Source organism: Tenrec ecaudatus, chromosome 14 (genome assembly GCF_050624435.1).
Source record: "Tenrec ecaudatus isolate mTenEca1 chromosome 14, mTenEca1.hap1, whole genome shotgun sequence".
NCBI classification, from domain to species: domain Eukaryota; kingdom Metazoa; phylum Chordata; class Mammalia; order Afrosoricida; family Tenrecidae; genus Tenrec; species Tenrec ecaudatus.
In genome coordinates this window covers 23639696-23667091 of record NC_134543.1, presented here as the reverse complement: position 1 = coordinate 23667091, position 27396 = coordinate 23639696, and the positions used below count along the sequence as shown (strand labels likewise).

General features: G+C 41.8%; 1 protein-coding gene across 2 annotated transcripts in view; it reads right to left on the bottom strand.

Annotated features, from left to right (window-relative positions):
• Window positions 1-27396, bottom strand: part of CEP128 (centrosomal protein 128) — a 472711-nt gene that overhangs the window by 78412 nt on the left and 366903 nt on the right. For both annotated transcript variants that reach the window (XM_075531496.1, XM_075531497.1), the window contains one exon: window positions 11906-11955. In XM_075531496.1, the coding sequence (XP_075387611.1) occupies window positions 11906-11955 (50 nt within the window). The remainder of the gene's footprint in view (window positions 1-11905; window positions 11956-27396) is intronic.

The following is a 27396-nucleotide window of genomic DNA, read 5'->3' as shown; positions in this document are numbered from 1 at the left end:
ACATAGTGGTGCTGTCCCTGCGGGTTTCTGAGACCGTATCTCTTCACACAGGTAGAATGCCACGTCTTTCTCCTGTGGAGCAACTGGTGGTTTCGAGGTGTTGAGCTGAAAGCTAGCAGCCCCAGCGAGTAACCTTTACGCCCCAGGGCCCGTTCCAAATGCAGTGCCAGCCCTGCTACTTTCTGACCAAGCAAACGCTGCGCCTTAGCTCTTTTATGTGTAAAATGAGGAGAGGGGTATCTGTCTTCCACGGGTTTTGTGAGGAATATAAGTCCGCTTGGTGTTTCGAGGTCCTCTGTAGGTTTCCCGTATGTCGAGGAAAATCATCGAAACACAGAGATGGAGGTGGCACAGCCCTAGATCAGCGGTTCTCAACCTGTAGGGCACGACCCCTTTGGGGGTCAAATGACCCTTTCACAGGGGTCGCCTAAGACCACCGGAAAACACATATTTCCCATAGTCTTGGGAACTGAGACACTCCTCCTCTATCCATCTCCAGGCGGGTCCATCAGCCCACATGCAGATACGCCCACTTGTGCGTACCGTGCTACACCAAGCTTCAAAACTAAATTTCATTGACTGGTCATTAGAAATAAATATTGCACACTATATAATGGCATTTGGTTTTGTGGTGAATCACTATGCTTCAATGATGTTCAATTTGTAACAATGAACATGCATCCTGTACATCAGATATTTACATAACGGTTCATAACAGTAGCAAAATGACAGTTATGAAGTAGCAATGAAAATAATTGTATGGTTTGGGGGCTACCACACATGAGGAACTGTATGAAAGGGTCGCAGCATTAGGAAGGTTGAGAACCACTGCCCTAGAGCAAGAAGGGCAGTTTATTTCAGTAATAATCTATTAGTAATGAGAACCTCAGAGATTTGCTTTATAAGTCAACAGAAATTTATCTCAGGCAGACATGTACTATTGTGGAGCACCCATTTCCAAACCTGCGCATATTTTGATCTTTATTAGCATACTCCTCGTTAGAGCTGCCATTGCTATCGGGAGGTGGAAGAGAACATGGAGAAATCCTGTTATTTTCCCAAAGTCTCTATGGTTGTGGCCTGAGAAGACTAAGCATACGTACACTTTGGATCCTAGTCTTGAAATTACCACTGATACTGTAATTGAAATGAAACAACCCCCAACTTTGGCAGCTGAGTTGGGAACATGGGGGAAAACGCCCTTTGGAACTAAAATTAAGTTGTGAATTCGGAACTAAAATTAAGTTGTGAATTTTAGACAAAGTAGGGTGATAATATTGTCATGGTCCCTAAAAGTTCAAGTAGAATCCGTTTGCCTGAGTTTGCTTCCTTCCTCTCTTGAGGGCCTTTGACACTGTAAATTGAAGGGTGCCAATCTAATTGGCTGAGACTCTGCTTGACCCTCATACAGACTGTTAATGCTTTATCTCTATTGAGACCTCATACAAAGTTTAAGGCTTGATAAATCTCTTTGCCTTTGGAGAAAATAGAGATGTAATGAGTTATTAAGTCACCCAGTCCAAAGAAGTGAAGCCTTGCTCAACCCTCCTTCTGCCTCCCACCTGTGTTTTGTTTTTGTTTATGCCATTGTTAAGAACATTGCTCTCATGTAAGAGAAGAAAGAGAGATGCACAATGCTTTGCCTAAAGTCTGAGGGATTGGATGAATGAGTAGATGGTTCCCAGAATTAAGGAAACTCCATTGTAGCTGCCATGAGGGATTCTGGAGGTGAGTAATCCAGTGATTACTTTATAGACAAATAAAACCTTCAATAGTCAATCCCAATTGATCAATTCATTCATGTTGGGGTTTCTGAAAGTATACTATTATTTCCCAAGCAAATAGTAATTTCTGGGGAAATTCAACCAACCCTTCAATTCATACAGAAATCCAGAGTTGGACAGAGTATCCCCTTTCCCGTTGTCCCGCTAACTCCCCCTTTCTCACTTAAGGAATCAGAACTCTTAGCTGCCCCATTAAGTTCTACCTACAACCTCCAATATCTCCACACTGCACTATGACTTGAAAGGACAGCCTAAGGTCTTTCTCTAGTACAAACGATTGACAGCAAATCCACTGGCATTGTGTGTTTGCTTGCACTGTCAAGTTCATCCCCTGGTGGTTTACCAGGAGAACTGGTCATGAATTGGGATCACTGCGCTAGAGGCCATTCAGAATCACATTGACCCTAAATGGAGTTGGAGAAGATGTAAAATCTTTAGAGGAGCAGACAGTCGCTGTGGTTAATGCTCCAATGTTTACCTGATAGTACTACCAGGACCCATGCCAGTTAAATTCATGTCCAGTCAATCTCCAACAAGCCATCGGTCAACTTTACACAGGAAGTTTCCTCTAAATTATGATATATCTACACTAGTCTTTAAGGAGCCTTGAGGGTGAAGTATGAATCACACGGTCCATGGGTTTGAACCCACCAACAGCTCTGTAGGGGAAATATGAGTTCATATGTCTACTGTAAAGAGTTAAAGTACGGATACTCAGAGGGGCAGTTCTGTCCTATCCTACAGAGGTCACCATGAGTCAAAACCAACTCAATGGCACTGAGTTTAAGGGTCTTTTCCTCTCCCCACCCCCAGCCAGGGGAGGGTGAGATGCAATGGTTAGGTAGGTGCTTGACTGCGAACCAAAAGGTCAGTGGTTTCAACCCACCCGGTGGCACGTCGACAGATTATAGTCTAGGAAGCACTAAGGGGAAGTCCCACTCTGTCCATAAGGCGATCGGGAGCTGGAATGGACTGGACAGCACACAATAGGAACAACATATTAATATTTATTAGGCTTGTTCCCAAAGAACTCCAAATCCTATGTTTCCATTTTGTTTTCCCCTCCATGTCCTTTCACAGTGACTCTTCTCCTTCAGGAGCTCAAACCAAGCAATGGTAGGAGAAAAGATGATCTTTCCTTTGCCAAAACACGATCCGGATAACAAAGCAAAGTCAAACCCCCACATTTATTATTTTTAAAAGAGTACCATAAAAAACGTACCAAACCCTATGAATGGAATGAGTGTGTCTAAGAGTTGTTAGAAGAGAAACTGAACATAATGTGGGGTTATCTGGGAAACAGACATGCCAACATTGCCCCCTGGGGCCTGTCAGGGCACAGTTCTAGAATGTCACCAGGCAACAAATGAAATAAATAGATAGATAAATAAGAGAAGCTCACGTCTTCTCAATTAAAGGCAAGACTCCACTCATTTCTAGTAAAAACACTGGTTTCAAGAAAACATCTGAAAATGCTTGTGATAATATTCAGAAATATCAGCCCTACACCTACATTTTCTTTTCCCCAGGAAAAGTGTGTGTGTGCGCACAGGCACATGTGGGTGTGTATCCATGTGACCAATCTCATTTTGCAAGTTCCCACCGAAATCTTTACTACATCACCTGCTTCTACATAATCTGACCAAATTCTGAATTGAAGTATCCCGGCTGCCCAGCGATGTGAGGATGGAGGGAGATGTACCCCGTGATGACAGGAGCACTGACGGTCTAGTTGGTGGCTTTATTCCCAGCCAGCAGCACCGCTTCCAGCACTAACAAACCCCGACCTCACTGCCACTGAGTTGAGGCTGACTCCTAGTGACCCTTTAGGACAGGGTAGAGCTGCCCTTGTGGTTCCCGACACTGTGGCCTTTCATGGGAGTAAAATGTCTCATCTTTTTCAGGTGCAACAGCTGGAAGTTTCGAACTACTGACCCTGTGGTTAGAAGCCCACATAGGCACCTGCTCTGTGTCCATAGAAGTTAAATGTGTTCAGCCCATGCTAGACACCACAGTGTCCATAATATAGTTTTCAATCCTTTCAGCAGGCCTATGGAATACTGAAGAAGAAAACCATTGGGCTGCAAACCACGAAGACAATGGTTCCAGCCCCAGCTGCTACAAGGGAAAAAGATGAGGCTGTATGCTCCCATAAAGACTGAAAAGTTTTAGAAACCCAAGGGGCAGTTCTACTCTGTCCAATGGACTTGACTCAATGGTGCTAGGGCTTTCACTTATCAGCTTGGTTGTTGCCTCCAAAGGACCCAAAGTAGATGGCCTACTCTGAAAGAGCCGATCAACAGGGATCAACATGCTCAAAACCACCTAGTTTCTATGTTGTCTTAAATAATAACAGAGAGAGAGAGAGAGAGAGAGAGAGAGAGAGAGAGAGAGAGAGAGAGAGAGAGAGAGAGAGAGAGAAGAGGGGAGGGGAGGGGAGAGGTGAGGAGAGGAGAGGAGAGGAGAGGAGAGGAGAGGAGAGGAGAGGAGAGGAGAGGAGAGAGAGAGAAAGAGAACCATAAACTAGTTAAGCAGAGGGGGTAGTGATATTCCTGATTTATTTAAGTAGGGCTTTGGAGCATTTCAGAACTAAGCATGATGTGAATATGAATTCTTTGGGTGTAGTTTGTATTCTGGGGTTCGCAAAGCACCATATGAGAAGAGCAGGTAGTTTATAAAAAGTGGATCCGTTTGGTATTTAAAGAAATGAATCAAACCTGCTGCAGCGGCAACTGCTACCATCCGTTTTCACAAGGAAGGTGTCAAAGGCAAAAATACTTTTCAACTAAACAGGGGAAAATGGATTTTCTTTTGTGTCTACTTCAAATGTTTCAGTTGCTCTTGATGGGATTGAAGTAGAGATTTGCTTGTTCCACTGTGCTCATATACAAATAGAAGTCTGATCCTGCACTGTGCATTTCTAGATTCTAAGGAAAGTAACACACAATGTAATTGCAAATGAATTTCACAAAAAATGAGCCAGGCAATGGTAAGCTCCTATGAAGAACTTTGCTGATTGCGAGTTGTATTGTAAAAATCACCGTCAAATACACTTGTCTCTATTGTTTGACATCCCTCAGAAGACTGAAAACACTTCTCTCTGGAACCACCCCTGGCTACTTTATCCTTTGCCTTTCCCAGAAATGCCTACCCTTGGGGCCAAGTTACTTACTGTCCTTTTGTTTCACTACTTCATTCAGAGAGGGAGGGAAAACAGGGAGAGTGCATGCGTGAATGTGTGTTCGAGAGAGACAGAGAGAAAGACAGACAGACAGAGATTCTGTGTGTGTGTCTTTGTCTCTCTCAAAGACACACATTCATGCATTCACTTTGTGTGTGTCCATGTCACCAATCTCAATTTGCAAGTGCCCCCCAATACCTTTACTACACCACCGCCCCCCTTTACTCCTTCTTTACAAAGTGTTTCCTTTACTACATAACACAAATTCTCTCTCTCTCTCTCTCTCTCTCTCTCTCTCTCTCTGTGTGTGTGTGTTTACGCCACCCAGGAAAGAAATTAGGGATGTTTTTAAATGAGTGGATCTTTGGGAGATTCAGGAACATGTGCAGTAAAAGCAAGAGACAAATAGGATGGTATACCTCAACAGATATCTATGGAGCAGTCAGCATGGTTAGAAGAGTGCTGGTTGACAGAATAGCTACAATCTGCAAGGTTGGCACCCCAAACCACCCGCTGCTCCCCAGGAGAAAGATGGGGCTTTCTTCTCCCATAACAGTTCCAGCTTCAGAAACTCTCAAGGGCAGTTCTACCCTGTGTTTTAGGCACTGGCATTGACTCCATTGCCATGAGTTGGGTGTTTGGGGCTTAATTATGGTTATGATCTATACTAAACACTGAATTTGGGGGGAGGGATTGAGCTGATTCACAGGTATAATTGAATTAGATGGCAACTTTAATGCTGAAAACTAAGTAGCCCCAGTGACAGAGTAGTCAAGATCTTGGTTAGTAAATGAGAAGTTTCTGGTTTGAATGCACCAGTCACTTTTCAAGAGAAAGATGTGACAGTCTGGTTCCAGAAATAGCACAGCTTTTGAACCCTCTGGGCCAGATCTACCATGTCCTATCAGGTCACTGTGTGTGGCTAGTGACTTGAAGGCAATACACTTGAAGGTGTCTTGCTTTGCTTTATGCTTTCTGGTTTAAATCCACAGAAGCAATGCTGGTGGATGGCTTTAACATTCCCACCTGCCCCCCCCCCCCCATTCTGTTGATTATATTATGGGGAAAAGATGCAGCTGTAGACAGCTCCTGTAAAGATTTACAGTCTGAGAAATCCTAGAGAGGGTTTTGATGAGTCAGAATTGACTCAGTGGCAATGGTGTTGGGGTTTGGTTTTGGTGATTATAAAAGACTGCCATCCCGTGGATGCTGACTGAGAAGGACCCCCTGTGGGTTCTGAGACTGTCACTGTTTGCAGGAAAAGAAATTCCCATCTGCCTCCCACTGAACAGCTGGTGGTTTTGAACTGCGCACCATGTGGATGGCAGCCCCTCGTGTAACCACACGCCCCCTGGGCTCCATTTGGATGATTCTAGGTCCGTTGGGATATGCATGCCCCTAAGTGAAGCTTCATGCCACGCTGCTCTCCGGCTGCTTTCTTTTCAGAGCCGTCCCCTTGATCATGTAACTTAAATGCTGGTGTTTCAGAGGAGTCCACCCTAGTCTTTGATCTCCTCTCATCCTACAGACTTCCTGGGGTCTCTTCTTCTATGCCTATAATTTTTAAGTAGTATCCATGTGATATGGACACCAGAGGTAATAACACCCAATTCTGCATGTCCAGTTCAAATGCCTTCTGAAGTCCAGACAGGTGTACAAACCTCCTGCTTGCCGCCGCCATAGGGATGTTTCACAGCACAGCAGGAAATATAGAAAGTGGAGCTAAGGTCTCCCTGTGACTGACACATTATGAGTGACATTCCCATTCCCAACCACCAAACTCAGGCGTCCTGTTTTGACTCCTTCCTTCATACTTGCTAGCACCCAATCACAAAATTCCAGGGATTTTAAAATCATAACAAATAGATTAAGACACCAGCCGCTCTTTCTCGCTCTCTGATACCTCCCCACCCAGGGCTCTCTAATCTCCTGTAGAGATTTGTACAAATAATGGTTGCTTAATTGGTCTCCATGGTTTCAGGTTTGTTAGCTATTTAAACGCTGTAGCTAGTTATCTATGAACATATATAAATCTGATTGCTTTTCTTTGCTTCAAACCCTCACCTAATTTCCCAAATAAAACTAAAACCCAAACCGCTGCCTTCAAGTAGACGCCAACATCCAGGGACCCTACAGGGCAGGGTCGAACTGACCCACACAGTTCCCGAGGCGAGAAATCTCTTGGAGGCAGACTGCCCCATTTTAGTTACAGTGTAGGAGCTCGTGAGTTCAAATAACTGACCTTTGGTTAGCAGATGAGCGCTTGAATCCCTGAATCACCGGGCTATTTAGTTTTCTTAAATGTTGATGGTGTAATACAAACGCCTCTATCAAATTCTTCAGCCCTCTGCTTTCTTCATAAATTCTTATCTTCTTCCTTTCCTCACAGATATTAAACCCAAGCTCAAACTCCTGTTGGCACCCAGCGACCCTATAGGACAGGGTAGAACGGCCCCTGCAGGTTTCCGAGACTGCAGCTCTTCATTCAAGTAGAAAGCCTCAGGCTTAGCCTTTTCCTTCTTTAAACATAAACTAAAACCCTTCTTTTATTATTTCTAATATTACATATTTAATAATATAAACAGTATAGAGCACATTTATTTAATAAAAATTAGATGATGCTTACCTATGTATGGATAACAACTGATGTTCTCTGTTACCTTGGGCTAATCTATGACCTGTCTTCTTCTGAAACTGTTTCTTATCTTTATGCCAACCAAAGTTGTCTAGCTAACTCCTGCTGTCATGTAAGTATCAACTTCTTCCAGAAGCATTGGTGGCCTAGTGGGTTGTGTGTTGGGCTGTTAAGCATAAGGTCAGCAGTTTGAATCTACCCACTGCTCTGTAAAATGTGACAGATGTGACTTTTTACCTCTGTGAACAGTTACAATCTTACACACCCACAAGGGCAGTTCTTTTCTGTTCTACAGAGATCACTGTGAGTGGGAATCAATTCAATGTTAGTGAGCTTGATTATTTATGTATTTGTTTATGTTATTGAGTTGTCTCTTATTTAAGAGGCCTTCTTAGACTGTTGTCACATCATCTCAGTTGAACCTGCCCACTTTCAATTCCATTCAACCCCTACCTACCCTTACCCTCAACAAACAGGGACAAGAGGTCAAGTTGCACGGTCGCACAGGAACGTACATGTGCCCTCGAATAGCATTTAAAAAGTTTTTTCTTCAATGCCAGTTACTAGTCTAAATTCTGTCTCAAGGATAAGAAGCTACCACTCCAGGATCAAGTAGAGTGCTGCTTTTGCTATGTCACACGGCGACTACTACAAAAATACGGAAACTGGACATGGACTTTCTCACAGCTTGGTCTTGTTGTTGGGTGCCATTGAGTCCGGTCCGACTCAGAGAAACCCAGGGCACGACAGAACGAGAAGCTGACTGGTCCTTTGTCATCTTCACGCTTGTTCTTATGTATGCGCCCATTATGCAGTCAAGGTCTCAAGTGATTTTACAGAGGGTCCTCCTCTGTTTCACTGCCACTCCAGTTCACCAAGCACGATGTCTTTCTCCAGGGACAGGCCTCTCCTGATAACATGTCCAAAGCACTTGAGATAAAGTCTTGCCGTCCTTGCCTTGAAGGAGCATTCTGAGTGTTCTTCTAAGACACATTTGTTTGTTCTTTTTGGCAGTCCAGGGTACTTTCAATGTTCTTTGCCAGCACCCTAATTCAAATACAGGGACTCTTCTTGTTCAGTCAATGTCCAACTTTCACTTGCATATGAAGCATCTGAATAGCCCATAGCTTGGGTCCTCAAAGTAGCTTCCTTGCTTTTCCACATTTCAAAGAGGTCATTGGGCACCAGATGGGCCCAATGTTATGAATTGTTTGACCTCTTGACTTCTGTTCCCATAAGCATTGATTGTGGAGCCAAGCAAGACGTAAATCCTTGACTTCAATCTTCTCTGTTTATCATGGTGCTGTAGTGGGCTACAAAAATGCATTGGGTTGCTAAACACAGGAGAAAGATGAGGCTTAAAAATGTTATAGCTTTGGAAATCTGAGAGACAGTTTCACCCTGTCCTACAGGGTTACTATAAACTCGATGGCAGTGAATTTTCCCTCACAGTTCAGGAGGTTACAAGTTCAAAGGAAGCCTGCTGGTGCTCGGGGAAGGCTTTCTTCTGTGGGCCCTGGAGCAAAGTCTCTGTCTCTGAACTTTTGTTCCTAGGTTATCTCTAAGTGCTCCAGAGTCTCTCTTCCGCCATTTACTTTCTGGCTAGTTTATTTTCTTCTCTTTTATGTCTCCACCCAAATCCTGCATTGTTAACATAGCCAAGCCCGTCCATTCCCTAGTGGGATTATAATCACAGACACAGAGATTAGGATTTACAGCACAAATTTGGGGGAGGCACAATGCAATTTAAACAAGTGCCTTGCATGAAATTTGTACTCAAAATACTGGCTCTGTGAGTAAATGAAGCACTTCTTATTTACAGGAGATTGAGGAGGGCTTAAAAAAATAACCGCCCCTCCTACCCTTAAGGAGGACAACATTAAATGCAGAATAGCTGTTATACATAATTATAAGATGATAATGAGTAAATAAAGTTGACTCCAATTTAGATACTGGGGGATTTGCTAACATTGTAAATTGGAATTAAATATTTAGCTCTCTCTTCTGGGATAATCTAATCCACACTAAACACTTCTGGAAGACAGTTTTATGATTTTATATTACAGATGAGACAACAGGCCCAGCAATGTTAATTGAGTTGCCCAAGGTTACCCAGTAAATCAGAGGCAGAGCCAGGATTGAAAACTCCAAGTTGTCAACCTCCAATCCATAGTGCTGTTACTGAGATGATTATTATTGTATGCAATGCCTTTGTCTTTTCCCCAACTTACAACCGTATTTTTAACAATCTTCTCTAAATGATTACGTCTCTAAATGTTTATATTTGAATTTAATCCAAGTACTTTTTCATGAATTTCCCTGCAGTTTCTGTATTTAAAGGTTTTCTGTAATGTTCCTCTGCACCAGGCACTCTGCTTATACTTAATTCATCACAAGTTACTGTACTCTGAGAAGAGTCCGCTTCATCTTTGTTCTGAATAGATTGCTAGGATCAGACACAAATTGCTACTAAACAGGGCCACATGGAATTCTTCTGCTGTTGAACATCATATTGGACACGCTCCATCTATAAATGTCCAGAGCTTGTTGGCTGGCATAGTCAATTGCACTGGATGGACATTTTGGTAGAAAATGCTGTCAGTACTTAATAGGCATTTAGAAGCAACATAAGCTATTACATACATTTAATGGGGCTAGGGATTTCAACATCTGAATTGTGAGAAAAATAAACTAAGAAAGCTCTGAGGTTCAGTTAAACAGGCCAGATAGATAGATACTCAATAAGTATACACGTGGTATCCTGGGGCCAATGACAAACACAAAACATAAACAGTATGCCTCAAAAAAGTCTTTATTATTTTCTTGATTAACCAATTTAATGGACAGAGTTTTACTTTGAGACTATGTATTGCATATATTAATTACTGGAACCGACCAAAACAACCAGGGTTGTATACCTTCCTATGCTTTTAGATGTTATAAGATTGAATCTCCACAAAATTGTGGCTAACAAGTCCCAGTTTTACTAGTTATATAAAACTATATGCTGTCACTACTTTCCCTCTTTTAACGGACACCTTATTAAATCCACCAGTCATAGAACATCCCTCTTACTCTGTGAGGCTTCCTGGATTCGCATTTCATCTGCAACCTCATCGCCAGAAGCAAATGTTCCCACTGTGGCCCGGAAGCTGGCTCGCTGTATTCCTCACCAGTCCCGTCTTGCAGCTCCAAGCCTACTAAGTCCTCTCAATGTCCACAGTGTTTACTCTTCTTAATCCCCAATGGGAATTAAGTGATTGGTTCTGTCATGTAAGCATAACTGATTATGCTTCCCCTAACAAAGTCAGACACTACAGTTATCCATTTGTAAGATGTAAAAGGAAGAGAGAATTTCTGTCAGATGCCAATTTAGCAGCAAGTGTTATTCCATGTGTGCTGTTTGCACTGGTCCATGCAGGATGGCATTCCAGTGACTCCAAGTCACATTACTCACAGGTGAATCCTATTGGCATCTTCTCCCACCTTTTTACCAAGCCCACCCAGGAAACAGTCGTTTGGTGGGAATTTGAGACTTGGGCTAGAAGAGGCACATTGTATCGTTCACTGCCCTGGCACCACGGGAATGTCAATTAGGATTCCAGTGGAGTCTGTCAAGCACAGTTCCTCAGTTCACGACATGTGCATAAACCCACGGTGAACTGAGAAGGGACTCAGGCAAGTCTTACACGCCAGGCCTGCGCTCATGTTCTTGATCGGCCACTGGTAGGCAACACTTATGGTATTCAGTGGTTCCCCCCTTTCCTCATGCTGCCACCCTTTCATACAGTTCCTCAGGTTGCGGGGACCCCCTCCCAACCATAAAATTATTTTCGTTGCTACTTCATAACTCATTTTGCCACTGTTTTGAATCCGGCGACCCCCGTGAAAGGGTTGTTCAACTCCCCCAAAGGAGTCATGACCCACAGGTTGAGAAAGAGAACCGCTGTCTTAGAACAAAGTTGCTTTTCATGTAAACGCCCCAATTCCATGAACTGCCCTCATCAATCACTCCTGTTGTGAGGGGGACATGACTTTTAGGGGATGTGGCTCATTTGGCGCTCCTGTTCAGCTCCACACCAAGGTTCCTTTCCAGAGTAGCCTAGAGACTGCCTAGACGTCCTGCTTCGGACCAGCGGAAGTGCTCTCAAAGACAGAGCATTCCAGCGTGAGCTTTCAGGTTCAGACACTTTAAGCCACACCCCCTTTGTCTCTGTGGTTTTGTAACAAAATACAAGATAACAAAGAGGAAACACAAATGTTTTTATCCTGAAGACACCTGTGTGATTCAAGAATGTACTTTACCTGCAGGGACTCCATTTCTTCATCTTTTCTGTGGTTCTCATCCAGCAGATCTACAAGAAAGGTAAATATCTAAATCAAAACCAAGTAAAAAATGGTTGCCTTTTCTCCAACACAACCCAGTCACCAACTTAGAGCCACCGTTGCCTGGAAAAGAAAATTTCACGTGTGAGTGAAAGAACTCGCTGCCCTAGAGTCAATTTTGACTCCCAGCAACGCGACCCCCGTAGTGGGTTTCTGAGAGCACCGCTCTTTATGGAGGCAGATGCTGCCACTCCTTCCACGGCCTTCACAGCTCAGTCCTTGCACAAGTCTACTGCACCCAACAGCATCTTGGGGCGTGCGATAGTGTTCACAGGGCTCCCTGGAGTGTAAGAAGCTATGCAAAATAAATGAGGGCCATTCCCAAACGATGCGGCATGTGGCAGAGCTCTAGACCTTGAAAGATCAAAGGCAGCTCAGATGCCCGGGGAGGGTCCCAGTTTTCCTTAGAGACACCAAAGAACCCAACTACAAATCCCAAATCAAACCAATGTGTTAGAAATCCAATCTACTGTTTCTGTATCTTATAATTAACCAACAAATTTTCCTTTACAAATTCTGAAAGAAAAAAAGTTAAGAGACAAACTCTTTGCTGTTAAAAGGAAGTTCTCCAAGACTAGCTCAAGCCTGAAAGACAATTTTTATAACAAAATCAAAACACCCTGGAATAAGAGGTGCGATTAATGGAAGGAGAACAGGACCTTAAATGTATAGTCATATTAATTATACTTTCACATTGAAATTGTGGGAATCGTCTGACCCAGAATCGGGCACCATTTCAGAGAACTTAGTGGCTGCAAGGGAAGGTAGTCACGTGAAAAGAGGTCTGTATTAATGTGTGCATACGGCCGAGCTGTCTCAGTGTCCTGCATGAATTCATGAACTAGCTATACAGCAAAATAGATCTGGCAAGCAGAATTTCCTGCCTACAGCTATACCGCCCCGCACTATAAGTTTATTAGATCCCACAAACCTAAAAGAGGCTGGGCTGAGTCAGAACTTGGATGAAAATGGGCAAGAAACACCTAGAGCAGCGCATGTTAAGCTTAGTATTTACTTTGTGATGAATACAGCTTACTAACGTGTTGCTCTGCAAGATGAACAATGTACATTACAGAAATTCAAAATGTATGCCAGAAACACAAATGCAAATGCTTGTTAGTCTGGGCTCCACTAGATACAGCAGGAAGCAGTAACACAGTGAGTGGTCGTGTCATGTTGGTATATGTCATAACTGGGCAGGCAACATACAGAAGCTTTTGGTATTGTGTCGTTAGGTGCCATTGAGTCTGTTCTGACTCATAGCATCCCTCCAAGGAAACACAAGCCAATCGTGCACCAGCTTCACAATTGTTCCTATGTTTGAGGCCGTTATTGAAGGCACTCTGCTCAGTCAGCTTGTTGAGATTCTTCTTCCTCTTTGCTCCTCCTCTATTTTACCAAGCATAATGTCCTTCTTCAGGGGCTGGTCTCTCCTGACATGTCCAAAGTACATGAGAAGAATTCTCAGCATCCTTTCCTTTAAGAAGTATTCTGGCTGTACTTCTTCCAAGATCTGTTTGTTCTTTTGGCTCTCAATGGTACTTTCCACATTCTTTGTCAGCACCTTCATTCAAATGTCTTAACTTCTTTTTTTTTTTAGTTAGACATAAGCTTTATTTATCTTTTTTAAACTTTACTATGCAATTCTATTATGGAAAGGGTATATAATATCATCCAAGAGAATAAAATGTACACCATCTTTGACGGAGAGTAAGTGATTAGCATCAGGGGCAACAAGTTCTTGATGAAAGGGAAAATTCCTTCGGTCTTCCAATTCTAGATTTTAATTACTATAAGGAAAATGTTGTCACTGGTCCCATGTTGTTGTTTGTCTCTAAATCAAATATGATTGGTTTTGCCTACATTACTTTTGTGCTTATGTGTGTGTGTCTATATAGTCTCAGATGCTGGGTAACCTGAGAAAACACAGAGGCAAGTATTCAAAGAACTGATTTTGAAATGACAAGCTGGAGTACAAACTCTGGGTCTTTTAAGATCAATTACCTACTCTCATCCAAAGAACATGCCCCACTAAAGCCCCAGCTTCTTTAAAAAATATTTTATTGGGGGCTCTTACAAATTTTATAACAATCCACCATTCAGTGGTATTAAGCACACATGTACATATGTTGCCTTCCTCCGATCCTGATGCCACATGTTTCATATAATTCAGCACTCTGATAACGTGCTCAGCATACGGATTGAGTAAGTATGGTGAAAGGATACAATCCTGATGCACACCTTTCCTGATTTTAAACCATGAAGTATTTCCTTGTTCCGGTGGCACAACTGCTTCTTGATCCATGTACAAAGTTCTCATAAGTATAAGAATTCCCATTCCTGTCAAGGTTATCCAAAACTTGCTATGATCCACACCATTAAATGCTATGGTACAGTCATTAAATCAAAAGTAATCATTTTCTGTTTTTCTCTACTTTTAGCCATGATCCATCTGACATCATCAATGATTTTCTTTTTCCAAGTTCTCTTCTGAATTCGGCCTGAACTTCTGGTAGCTTCCTGTTGATGTACTGCTGCAACTGTTGTTGGAAAATCTTCAGCAAACATTTATTTAGGGCAAGATATGACAAAATAATAATTTATAAATTATCAAGGGCTCATGAGGGAGGGGGGAGTGGGGAGGGAGGGGAAAAAGAGGACTTGATGCAAAGGGCTTAAGTGGAGAGCAAATGCTTTGAAAATGATTAGGGCAAAGAATGTACAGATGTGCTTTATACAATTGATATATGTATATGTATGGATTGTGATAAGAGTTGTATGAGTCCCTAAGAAAAATGTTTTAAAAATAATATATAAAATAAAATGATCATGTTAAATAATTTTATTTAAATGCTACTGTTCTATAATTTGAGCATTCTGTTGGGCCACTTTTCTTTGGAATGGGTATAGCTATGGATCCTTTCCAGTCGGCCAAATAGCTGTCTTCAAATTTCCTGGCATATGAGTGTTTCCAGTGCTTCACCAGTTCGTTGAAACATTTAAACTGGTATTACATCAATTTCTGGGGTCTAGTTTTTGGTTAATGCTTTTAGTGCAGCTTGAACTTTTTCTTTCAGCACCATTGGTTCTTGCTCACATGCTGCCTCTTGAAATGGTTGGATGCTGACTGGTTCTTTTTGGAACACTGATACTGTGTATTCTTCCCATCTTTTAAAAATTAGTCTTCTCTCATTCAATATTTTGCCCATAGAATCTTCCAATATTGCAATTTGAGCCTTGACATTTTTTTTTTTTTTAGTTCTTTTGGTTTCAGATATGCTGAACGCGCCCTTCCCTTTTGGCATGCTAACTCTGGGTCACTGCGGATTTTACTCTTCTTGAGCTGCTCTGTGGAATTTTATGTTCAGCACTCTGACTTCATCATTCCCCTATGTGACTTAGCTACGCTATAATCACACATCACATTTGACATTCTCTCCTGACATACACTTCGATCTTGGCTAGAGGAATACATGGGACACTTTCACTGATAATCCAAAAAGACTAAAGACAGAGAGCTTCCCAATACAAAATCAAGAGTCCTGTTAATAGGAGGAAGGTTTGGTACCAGAGGATTTCTTTCCTGCCTTTTTAATGACCTTTAGCTTTGTTCACGAATGCTGTTTTTGATATCATCCAGAGCTATCAGCTGTTCCATCACTCGTGTTCAAGAACCAAATCTGTTCTTGAAATTCAGGTGGGATATACGCAAGGCCATCTGTTGGCTCTCATGGGCTTGTTTTAATTTTCTGCAGCTTCATTCTGAACTGCATATGCGCAATTGGTGGTCTGTTCCACAGTCAGCCTGTAGCCTTGTTTTAGCTGCTGATATTGAGCGTTTCCATCATATCTTCCCACATCTGTAGTCAATTTGATTTTTGTATACTCCATCTGGAGAGTCCACATGTTCAGTTTCCATTTGTGTTGCTGAAAAAAATGTATGTGCTATAAAGTAGTTGTTAGAAACTCTACAAGACCTGGAAGAGGCTATAATGATCTGAAAATGGCCCGTGAAACCTGCGTGTTTAAGAAGGAGAGAGGAATGGAAAAACAATCTCCTAACTGTTTACTAGAACCAAGGCTAAGAGGTATATCTTAAACTGCACTTGAGTTCTAAAGATGAGTTTTCTTTGGGTCCTGAAGCCTCCTATAGTTTTCATTACATCAATGACATCAAAGTGCATGCCAATGCCTCAGATTTTAACGAGGGTTTTGGTTGATATATTAGGATCTTACAAGGTATGGGAACCAACTTTAGGCATGATAACTAGTCTAAGTAGCCTCAGTCATACATTTTTCTGTGCCCTTACTCCTTTTCAACATCCTTTGCAGTCACTTTCCCTAGTTTTCCACTTCCTCCATAAGGGCTAGACTTCTTCCTTAGTTTTACAAATGGAATACAAGAGAAGTCATGTTGCTTCACAAGAGAAGTCATGTTGCTTCAGTGCTGAGTTGAGACTTCCTGAGGTCTTGCAAACTTCAACTTACCCCCTAGGAGCCACTATGTGAACAAGCACAGGCTAGCCTCTTAGATGCCAAAAGACACGTGACCCAAGGCACTTGCTGTCCCCATTAGCCTGTATTGCTACAGGTGGCCACCATCCAATCCCTAGACATAGGGCTGTCTGAAAGATGACTACAGATGATGGCAAGCCCAACAAAACTGCCCAACTCTAGTGCTAACAGTACCTCACAGAATCGTGATGTAAATAAAGAAATTTTGAGATAGTTCAGTACCCAGTATTTGCTAACTGATACCATATTTAGAAAAATAAGTAGTTAGACATTATTAGAAGAAGAGAGAGGTAAATAACAGACTTGGAAAAGAGGATCTAGATTCTGAAGAGTTACAGCAGGTCTGAGGAGCGGGTTATTCTGGGTGCTCTAAGCCTGGTCTCAGTCCATTTAGAAGGACCCCACAAAGAGAATAGTTAATGAGTCAACTTAGATCTCTTGCCCACTACGTGGTTAGAAGAATGTTTGGGACACATCCACTGATAATCTCAAAAAGACCACACTAAAAACAGATAGTTTCCAAATGCAAAAGCAAGGTTAAGAGGAGGAAAGGGGCTGGATACCAGAAAGCTAAAATAGCCACAGCTGGTTTCAGTAAATTGTGCTTTAACCCAGCTTTCCGTTACTTTTGGGAATTCGCTATTGTGTCCTCAAAATGGCAGTAATGGTCCCTTTGCTCCTCTGCTTCTGGGTATCAGGAGGTTTTAGTAACTGAGGTCTCTTGTAGTAATCAATTTCATTGTGTAATGGTGCAGTGATGCTGGAGTCATAGGCAGTGGTGTCCATCAACCATGTATTTGCAGCATCAGTGTCAAAATTACCAAAAACACACTATAAATGCAATGCAATTCCAATTCCAAACCCAGTATAACATTTCAAGGAAATGGAAAAAGCAATTGCAAACCTTACATGGAAGGGAAAGGAACAGAGGATAAACAAAACACTATCAAATCAAAGAAATAAAGTAGGAGGCCCTTCACTCCCAAATTACAGAACCTATCATATAGCCATGCTAATCAAAACAGCTTGGTATTGGTACAATGATAGTCATGTCCACCAATGCAATAGAACAGACAGGCCAGAAACACAACCAACCCCCTAAAGACACCTGATGGTTGATAAAAGGCTAAAGCATATTATATGGGGAAGAAATTGCCTTTCACTCTAATATAAGGCATAAGCACACTACCAAACATAATGAAAACACTCACACTACAGAAGGCAGAGCTGCTTCAGCAGCCACATAGTTCATACAGACAGTTCGTCCGTATGCTGAGCACATCATCAGAGAGGCTGGATTACATGAAGAAGAACGTGGCATCAGGATTGGAGGAAGGCTTATTAACCTGTAACATGCAGATGACCAACCTTGCTTGCTAAAAGTGAGGAGGGCTTGAAGCACTTGCTGATGAAGATCAAGGATTGTGCCCTTTGGCATGGATTACAACTAAGGAAGACCAAAACCTTCACAACTGGACCAATCGGTAACATCATGATAGATGGAGAAAAGCTTGAAGTTGTCAAGGATTTTGTGTTGCTTGGATCTACAATGATCAATTCTCATGGAAGCAGCAATCAAGATATCAATAGACTTATTGTATTAGGTAAATCTGCTAAACAAGACCTCTGAGCTAGTTAGTTTATTGTGCCACTGGCTGATAAATACATGTGGGGTTAATTGAAGGGCAGGGGGGATAAATGGCTTGGTGAGACTTGCCTTTCTAGGTCTCAGGTCTCTTGCTTTGTGATAGTCGGAACCAGGGTGCAGCTGCCTTAGCCAGTTCCCTGCTTTAGCTGTTAAGGATCACTTCCTGCAAGACATCCCTGAGGAGAAGTTACATGGACCTACCCCAGTGTAGCCCTGGGTGCTGGAGCACCCATGCGAGACCCTGCCAGCACTGAGATGTTTACACATTCACTGATTCGGCTTTCTTCCTGCAGTCGGCATCATTACGTGTGTTTTGTGAGATGGAGGAGGACTTTGTGGATTGGTGTCAGACATATGGGTTAATGTTGAACTTGTGGGCTTGGGCAGCACTGGGTTGGGATGTTTTCTTGATGTGCACTTAACCTTTATATAAAACTCTCTTATACATGAGTTTCTGTGGATTTGTTTCTCTAAAGTATCCAGACTAACACAACCTCTTTAAAGTATTGGAGAGCAAGGATGTTAATTTGAGGACTAAGGTGTGCCTGGCCCAAGCCATGGTATTCCCCATTGCATCATATGCATATGAAAGTTCGACACTGAATAAAGAGGACTGAAGAAGAATCAATGAATGTGAATTGTTGTGCCAGAGAAGAATATTGAAAATACCATGGACTATGTAAAGGACAAATCAGTCAATCTTGGAAGATGTGAGGCAAGGATGGCAAGAATTCATCTTACATACTTTGGACATATTGTCAGGAGAATGACATCATGTCTGGTAAAGTGGAAGGGCACTGAAAACGAGGAAGGCCCTCAAGGAGATGGGGTGACACAGTGGCTGCATCAATGGGCTCGGCATAAGAACAAGTGTGAGGATGGGACAGGACCAGGCAGTGTTTTGTTCTGCTGTGCTTAGGGTCACTATGGGTTGGAGCTGATATGATGGCATCTAATGCCAACAATACAAAAGACAAAATAGAGGACCGGGACCTTCTAAGAATACAACATTTATGTTCATCAAGAGTAAAAAGAGATCCACAGTCTGGGATGGGGTGGGGGAATGAATATGTCAACTATCTCATAGTGGTCAAAATTGGAGGGCATTAGGCTCAGAAAGGTTAGTCAATCGCATAAAGATAAATATTTCATGACACCAGTATTATGAAGGTAAGGAGGATGTAAAAAGACAAAAACAGACCACACATATGGGGTTTTTAATGGGCTATTGTCAGAGTTTGGACAAGACAGGCCATGCAAACACATATACGGTAGGATCTTCTTTGTATGCATTATATTCCGTGCATAAGAAAGAAAGCAAATAAATACATAAATTTGAGAGAGAGAGATATCACAGCTTTAAAGACCCTTCAGATTCCTTACCCATCAGACCTAAACGCTGGTCTCATGCTATATGGAGGAAAAGTACCGTATATACTTGAGTATAAAGTGACCCAAATATAAGCTGAGGCACCTAATTTTACCACAAAACCTGTATTTAAAATGTGTTGAAAATTTTGGCTTATATACCAGTGTGTGTGGTAAAAGTGAAACTGATGTAAAAATCTTTTGTGACACAGAAGCTAATGTCCAAAAAAAAATCAAAACAAAAGAAAAGCAATATCATACCTCCAGATACCTGTTGGTATTTTTTTAAAAAACCCAAAACCAAGTAAAATGTAATGCATTATGTGCATTGGCTCTCTTATTTACAGAAATTCAACTCAATCATCTGATAAAATATAGGTGCAAAAATTTGTCCACAGAACTTCATCATAGAATTCTTGCAATTTACAAACGTTGTTCTTCGTTTGTGTTAAACACTTAAAGGTAAGGAGACAGCCTACTCTCACCACCAAGTTGACAACCAATGACAACATTGGAGTGGGACGGCTAAATAAACACAACTATAAAAGATCTCCTACAATTGACATTTGAAATATAGATCTCCTCTTCTGCTCTCCGCCATCAAACCGTCGGTTCAGCCTAGACCTACAATATAAGTCGACAGCTACTTCTTGTTATTGGTGCTTTTGGGTCTGTGTCTGTTTTCTTTTTCAGAATGTTCTCGTCCTCCTTTCCAAGTGAACTCTGCGATGCTTTCAGTCAAATCATTAACTCTATTACCACAAAAATAGGACACGACAGAGGCTGGCAGATCAGGTAAGTCGTATCAGCAGGAATCTTTTTTTTTCAAAGAGACTAATATGGATACTAGGAGAGAATCAATCTCCGTCTGGGGCTGCACGCCTATATTAATCTGGTGCTTTGAAGAAGACTATACTTTCAATAAATACATAAAATATATATTTCTGTATTTTCTATATGCACAGAAAAAGACACATTGTGCTTAAACAAACATACGACTGATTGACATATGATAAGGACTGTGCTTTGCTGTTCCAGTGTAAGTACAAATTCAATTGACGATGGATATAAAAAAAGAACTCATTAATCTAGTCGGTCTGTATAGGATTCTGTCTAAGAAAGAAGCTGAAATAGGACATAGAAAGAGTTGGTTGAGGACTGGATCCATGCTTGTTTGAAGTCCACATCATTCTCAATCCCAATACCCTCTCTCTCATGGTCTAGTATTGTCTTCATTGCTTAAATGAATAAAATTTCTGTCATTTTGACATTTCCCACAACATAGATGCATTGACCCTTCCTATATCTATTCAGAAAGTTGGATCACTTAGAATTAGAAAGAATATTTTGCATGGAATAAGCACACCAACCTCTGTGATATCAGTGTCTACAGGATCAGGCATCAGAAGGCCCCAAACAAACAAATATATTTATGCAAATGATAGGGGTCGGAGCAGAGACTCAAAGCCCATCTGTAGACAATTGGACATACCTTCAGGAAGAGCCACCCAGGGTGCACCATAGCCCCGATGGAACACAAAACATTCCTCTAGTTCAGTGGTTCTCAACTTTCCTAACCCATGATCCTTTAATACAGTTCCTCATGTTGTGGTGACCCCAAACATAAAATTATTTTTGTTGCTACTTCATAACTATAATTTTGCTACTGCTATTCCATGCCCAAAGCTGTTGTGACACACAGGTTGAGAACCAGTGCTCTAGTTCTTTAATGCTTCTATCCCCGACCCCACTATGACCCCCCTTACAAACACAGCTAGGCTGTTAAGATGTACACGGGTACAGACAAGAGCTCTTAACACATGGAATCCAAGACAGATAAACCCCTCAGGAACTGTAATGAGAGTAGCGATACTATGAGGGTAGGGGAAAGGTGGAGTAAAAACCGACTACAATGATGGACGTATTACTGCCCCCTTGGGGGATGCACAATAGTAATGTGGGTGAAGGGAAACAGCGGGTGGCATAAGATATGAAAATAATAATAATTTATAAATTTTCAGGGGTCCATGAGGGTGGGAGGTAAAAAAAGAGGAGCTGATATTGTAGGCTCAAACAGAAATAAATTATTTTGAAAATGAGGATGGCCATGAAGTACAAATGCGCTCGAAACAATTGATGTATGGATTGTTATAAGAGCTGTAAGAGCCCCCCCCCCAAATTATTTATTTTAAAAAAGAATACTTAAATTACACCATCTCCTTCAACAATAAATAGATGAATCCATGAGGCCTGAAAAAAAATGCTTTGTATGTGATGATTATCTAGTTAGTCTCAGAGCCTGTTATGGCTTTAACTATCCTATCTACATATCATGCTCTCATTTAGTACTTACCTATAAAATGAATAAATATTTTTTAAATGCACATCTGACTCTATTCAAACTTATTTGGAGTGTTCTCCAATGCCAAACCCACAGCTACCATGTTTCAGATTCACATCTTCCAAAATTGCCTTTTCGTCAATGTTCCAGGCAATTGCCCATTTGTTATGTGCACCGTTCCAAGCACATGCACTTGGAACGATGAGAGGCGCTAAAAATTCACCTGATGAAATATGGCCACTGGGCATCGCTAAAAAGCAACCAACCACTGACTGCAAGCAGACAAGACAAGAGAACATAGGTAAGACTCTTGGAAAGCCGGAGTGACATAGGGCTGTGGCAACAGAGCGCGACCAGTGGTCCTTGTTAGATTGCGCAATCCTGTCCTTTGTTCTCATCAGCTTCCAACGGAAGAATCAACACAGAACATGGGGAAGAGCCACTGTGCTCCATGTTGCTGTTCTCCTTTATTAGCCTCTGGCCGGCTGTCCATACAAAGAGCCATGCAACCACCATGCAGATCTCTCTGGCTAATGTGCTTCCATCAACATTACTTAATAAAAGACCTAGATACAAATATAGATAAAGATATAGATTTGGGGGAGGGAGGAGGCAAAAAAAATAGGAGTCCTGTGTATTTTCCTTGGGTTGGCTTCACATTTTAAAATGAGGTGGTACTAACTCATCTAATTAATTGTGACACGTGGTTATAAGAAGGGAAAATAATCCCTTGTAAAAAAAAAGTAAGGCTTTGTAGATGTGACTTGTAGAATGCAGCATGTTTTGTTTTTGTTTACTGCTTTGCAATTTCTTTGGCACACTCAAGGCAATAAATTATGCCTTTTATGTAAGACAGTCCTCCACCACTTTCGGGACAACTTTTGTAACCAGGAGTCTGGTGGTTAAGAAATGTTTACTATTCTTTGACCTAGGTTCTTAGTAGACAAGGAGGCAGGTGGGTTGTGACTTGCTTTTACAAGGAGAATCGTGTACAAAGGTGCATAAGGATCATCTCACTCCAAATTCAGTGCCATTGAGTCAGTGCCAACTCATAGCAACCCTACAGGGCAGGGTGGACCTACCCCTGTGGGTTTCCAAGACTGTGCCTCTTACAGGGAGTAGCAAGCCCTGTCTTTCTCTGGAGGAGCAGCTGTGGTTTGGAAATGCTGACGTTGTGAATTGCAATCCAACACATCACCACTATGGCGCCAGGGCTCTCATAACCTGACTCTTCATAGGAAGGTGAATATCAAGTTTGGAGCTTAGTTGGTTTTTTTTTCATTAACCACTATGATATTTCACATCCATATTATAGCACCATCTGGCTGGTTATGAGGAACCAGTTATAGAATCAATAGCATTGAAGAGAGTCGATTGGCAGCAGAATATAGGAAGGGTTGCAATTTAAGAAGAAGCATTTCGTTCCTGGCATCTTTATCTCACTCAGAAATTCAGAGTTCCTGTTTTCTGTTGCTCTATGTCATGGCAATTAATATACCATATATACTCGTGTATAAACCGAGTTGTTTTTTTTAGCACATTCTGAATGCAGTTTTTGTGGTACAACTAAGTACCTCAGCTGATATTCGGGTTGGCTTATATTCGAGTATATAGAGTATATAAACCTGCCCACTGCCATCGAGTCAATTCCTAGTAAGAAGAGCTCTATATAAGGGTTCCGAGGCTATCATCATTGTGAGAGCTGACAGCCTAATCTTTGTCTCATGGGGAAGTGGTGGGTCCGAACCATCAACCTGGGGGCTAGTGGTCTTATTGGCAGCCTAATAATGCTCAACTAACAGTGCTGTTAGGATATGTGTGTGCATGTGTCTGTGTATATACCTTAAACAGTGCATAGGAAAATCCCATTATCTTTTAGTTCCATTTCTTTCATGAACTTTTTGAAGCCTATACACACACACACCCCACAGTCAAACACTAGGTATGCAGACATTTACCATATCCTGAAGACAATAGTTAATCTCTCTTCTTGGACTAGCCTGTTACCGAAATCACTGGAGTAAGGCTCCAAGAAATAATCTAATCTCAAGATCTTGAGGATATGTTTTCCCTTTAAGGAGTAAAATCCTGTCTTTTAAATGGAACTGTACACACTCTTTGAATCAACCTTATAATTCTATGTTAAACTGAAAAGGCAGGTGTTTCCCCCTGGGCGGTCCTCCTCTCCCAGGGTAGAGCCCTGAGGCCCTGGGGTGGATATGTAAGAATCCCAAACATTCCTGCTGAAAATCACGGATCTAATTCAACACCCTCATACTTTATTAGTGAGACCTTGGTTTCGACATACCAGGTGCCTCTGCCAATGACACGCCTAGGATATGCACAAATACAAATGCAGGGCTTCTGGACTGGACCAGGCTCCTGTTCCTTTGCTTTCATGCAACAACAAATCCCTCCTCTGCCTCTTCAGATTTGTACTGAAATGACATTATATTCCTAGCTGCACCATCAATGCCTGCACACTTTCTAACGTTTCCCCTGAACAAAAAGATCACTTTTTGAAAGCTATTGTACAGCATCAAAGATCTGTGAAAAGACTGACAATTACTGATCGGGCCCCATAAAACTTCCCCCAAGCCTGAGAAAAGCTATCAAAACAAGTGGCTTTTGATAGAAAGCAAACGCCTAGACACTTGAGCCTTTTGAGAGGGCCAGCTGTTTTCAGCAGGGGGATATGCAGAAAGTGTCGCAGAACAAATAAAAATAGGTGTGTAAATGATGGAATGACAATTCAATTGTTTCTCAGCTTTAAAGAATATTTGCCAGCAAATATATTTCCTAGTTCTCTTTTAAAAGAGTAGAAAAAGGAAAAAGAGTATAATCGTATCACTCTATGTCAGCCCCCAAAACCAAACTCACTGCCATTGAGTTGATGCTGATTCACAGTGACCATATAGGACCGGGTAGAAATGCCCCCGTGAGAATGTTTTAGGGAGTAGATAACCCCGGTCTTTCTCCCAAGGCGTGGCTAGCAGCTGAGCTGCTCCTGTCTACCCGAGCTCCTGTCTCTGGTAGCCCACATACCTTTAAAACAAAAAAGTCAAAACAGGTTAGCTCAAAGCTAATAATTCAAAATTATTATTCATATAACACTTAACATCGTGTCTAGTGTAAAGTAAGCATGACATATGTGCTAGCTCTAATTATTCTGACTACCCTTTAATATCAAGAAAACATGTGAAAGAAATCATCAGTTTTATATTTTGAAACAAGCAATAAAGGCCTTCCCGTACCTCGCCTTTATGGCCTGGTCCACTGCATTGGTAGATGCTCCAGTGTTTAGAGAGCTCGGTGATATCTACTGCCACCCACTGGAAGGAATCTGGACACACCACAGTGAGTTAAGAGTTTTCTCATTGGGCCTCACCACAGCAAACACACTGGTCAAAATGGAGAACAACCTTCAAAAGTACAGCTATCCCTTGTGGTTTGTGTCAGACACTGAGACAACATGCTGGTCTGCAGACGGAGCCCAAATGGGGCCATAAATGAAAGGTTTACAGTCCACTGTCTGTCTTGGGTATGTGGTAAAACACCCAAATGCAGGTACTCGATTTTAATGTGATGTTAATTCATTTCTGGTGAAACTTTCCATTTTCACAGCCTTACAGATCGAAAGCCCTGACCCACAAAACTGCTATGTTTCAGAAAACAGCACAATAATCTCCCACACTCCACCTCGTCCACGTCGCTGGCATGGAGAAACACCAACAAGTAGCATGAGATGTCTCCCTTGGTCAGCTGTTAAGTTGAATTCTTGGTTGTTATCTCTGTTGGCAACAAAGCACAGAAGAAAGGAAATATTCATTCCAAAACTCACTCTCTTCCGTTGGTCTCAGGGTTGTGTTGGAAAATGGACCCCAAGTAGCAATTAGCAAAATGGGGAAGTGAAGTTTATTAACTACTGCCAGGCCCTAACTCACGAGTAAGGGTCATATGTTCACACCCAGGCATAAAACCCGGTTTCTTCAAGCATGTACCCTCTCGACATTTCCCTCTTGGAAAGTTGACTTTTACTTGTGCTCTTTCGGTCAGCAGGTAGTTTATCCTGGATTCTCTGATAGTCCTAGGCTGGTGAGGTCCAGTTGGACGTTGGTGGTTCAATGGTAGACTTCTTTCCTTCTTTGTAAGAAATTAGGGTTCAATTTCAGGCCAATGGACCACAAGCACATCCACCACTTATTTGTCATTGGAAACTTATGTGGAGTTGTGATACTAAACAGGTTTCTACGGAGGATTCACATGAAGAGAAACTGCTCTAGGGAAAAAAAAGTCAGTTAACTGAAAACATTATGGATCACAATGATTTAGTCCTCATGCAATAGGCCAACGAAATGATAGCTAATTAAAAAAAGTTCTGGGCTTTTGACTTGTCCTTTGACCATCTGCTTGCAGAAGCAACGGAAGTTTGCACTCCCCCTTAATATACCAATAGCACTAAACTTTTCCAGGCCTTCCAGAACACTGGCGAACTCGGTTGTAAAAAAGTTTTGAAAGTTATCAGGACATTGTTTTCTACAGTAGATCCTTACTCACTGTGGCCAAAAACTTTTCAACGCTAGCAACTGATAGAAAGATTGCAAGTTCGAACCCACCCAAAGGTACCTCAGACAAAGGCCAGGCAATCTGTGTCTGAAAAGTCACAGCCATGCAAGCTTGGACATAGTTCAACTCTGACACACATGGGGCTGCCATGAGTCAGGATCAACTTGACAACTTTTGTTTATTTTTTTAATTGGTCTGGATTAAAAGGGAATAATAATTTTTAGAGAATTTTCTTTCCGACATCTGGAATTCTTATGATCTGAGTGAAACAAACCTCAAAAATAGAATATTAATATGACCTATAGTGTGCCTGGCTATATCAGGCAGTTCAATGTCAAATACCAACTGTGCCCATTGTTGCAACTACACGGCTAATCTGTTCTGTGGGGAATCTTCCTTTTTGTCTCTCAACCCTTACCAAGCATGATGATCTCCAGAGACTTGTCCCTACTGAAAGTATGTTCAAAGTTCATGAGGCAAAGTCTTGCTAGTCTAGCTTCTAAACCATGTCTGGATGCACTCCTACAACAGGTTTGTTTGTTCTTCTGGAAGTCAGTGGTACAATTCCATATACTTCACCAACACCATAACTCAGATCAATAAATTCTTCAGTTGTCCTTAATTTTGCAGTCTTTTTTCCCTGCATATTTATTTCAGTCTGGGTACTTTAGAGAAACAAATCCACAGAAACTCATGTACAAGAGAGGTTAAATATAAAAGGTTAAATGCACATCAAGAAAACATCCCAACCCAATGCTGACCAAGCCCACAAGTCCAACATTAACCCATATGTCTGACACCAATCCACAAAGTCCTCCTACATCTCACAAAACAGATGCAATGATGTTGATGCAGGAGGGAAACCATATCAGTGATCGTATAAGCATCTCAGCACTGGCAGGGTCTCCGCACGGCTGCTCAAGCACCCAGAGCTGCATCAGGGTAAGTCCATGTGGCTTCGCCTCAGGGACG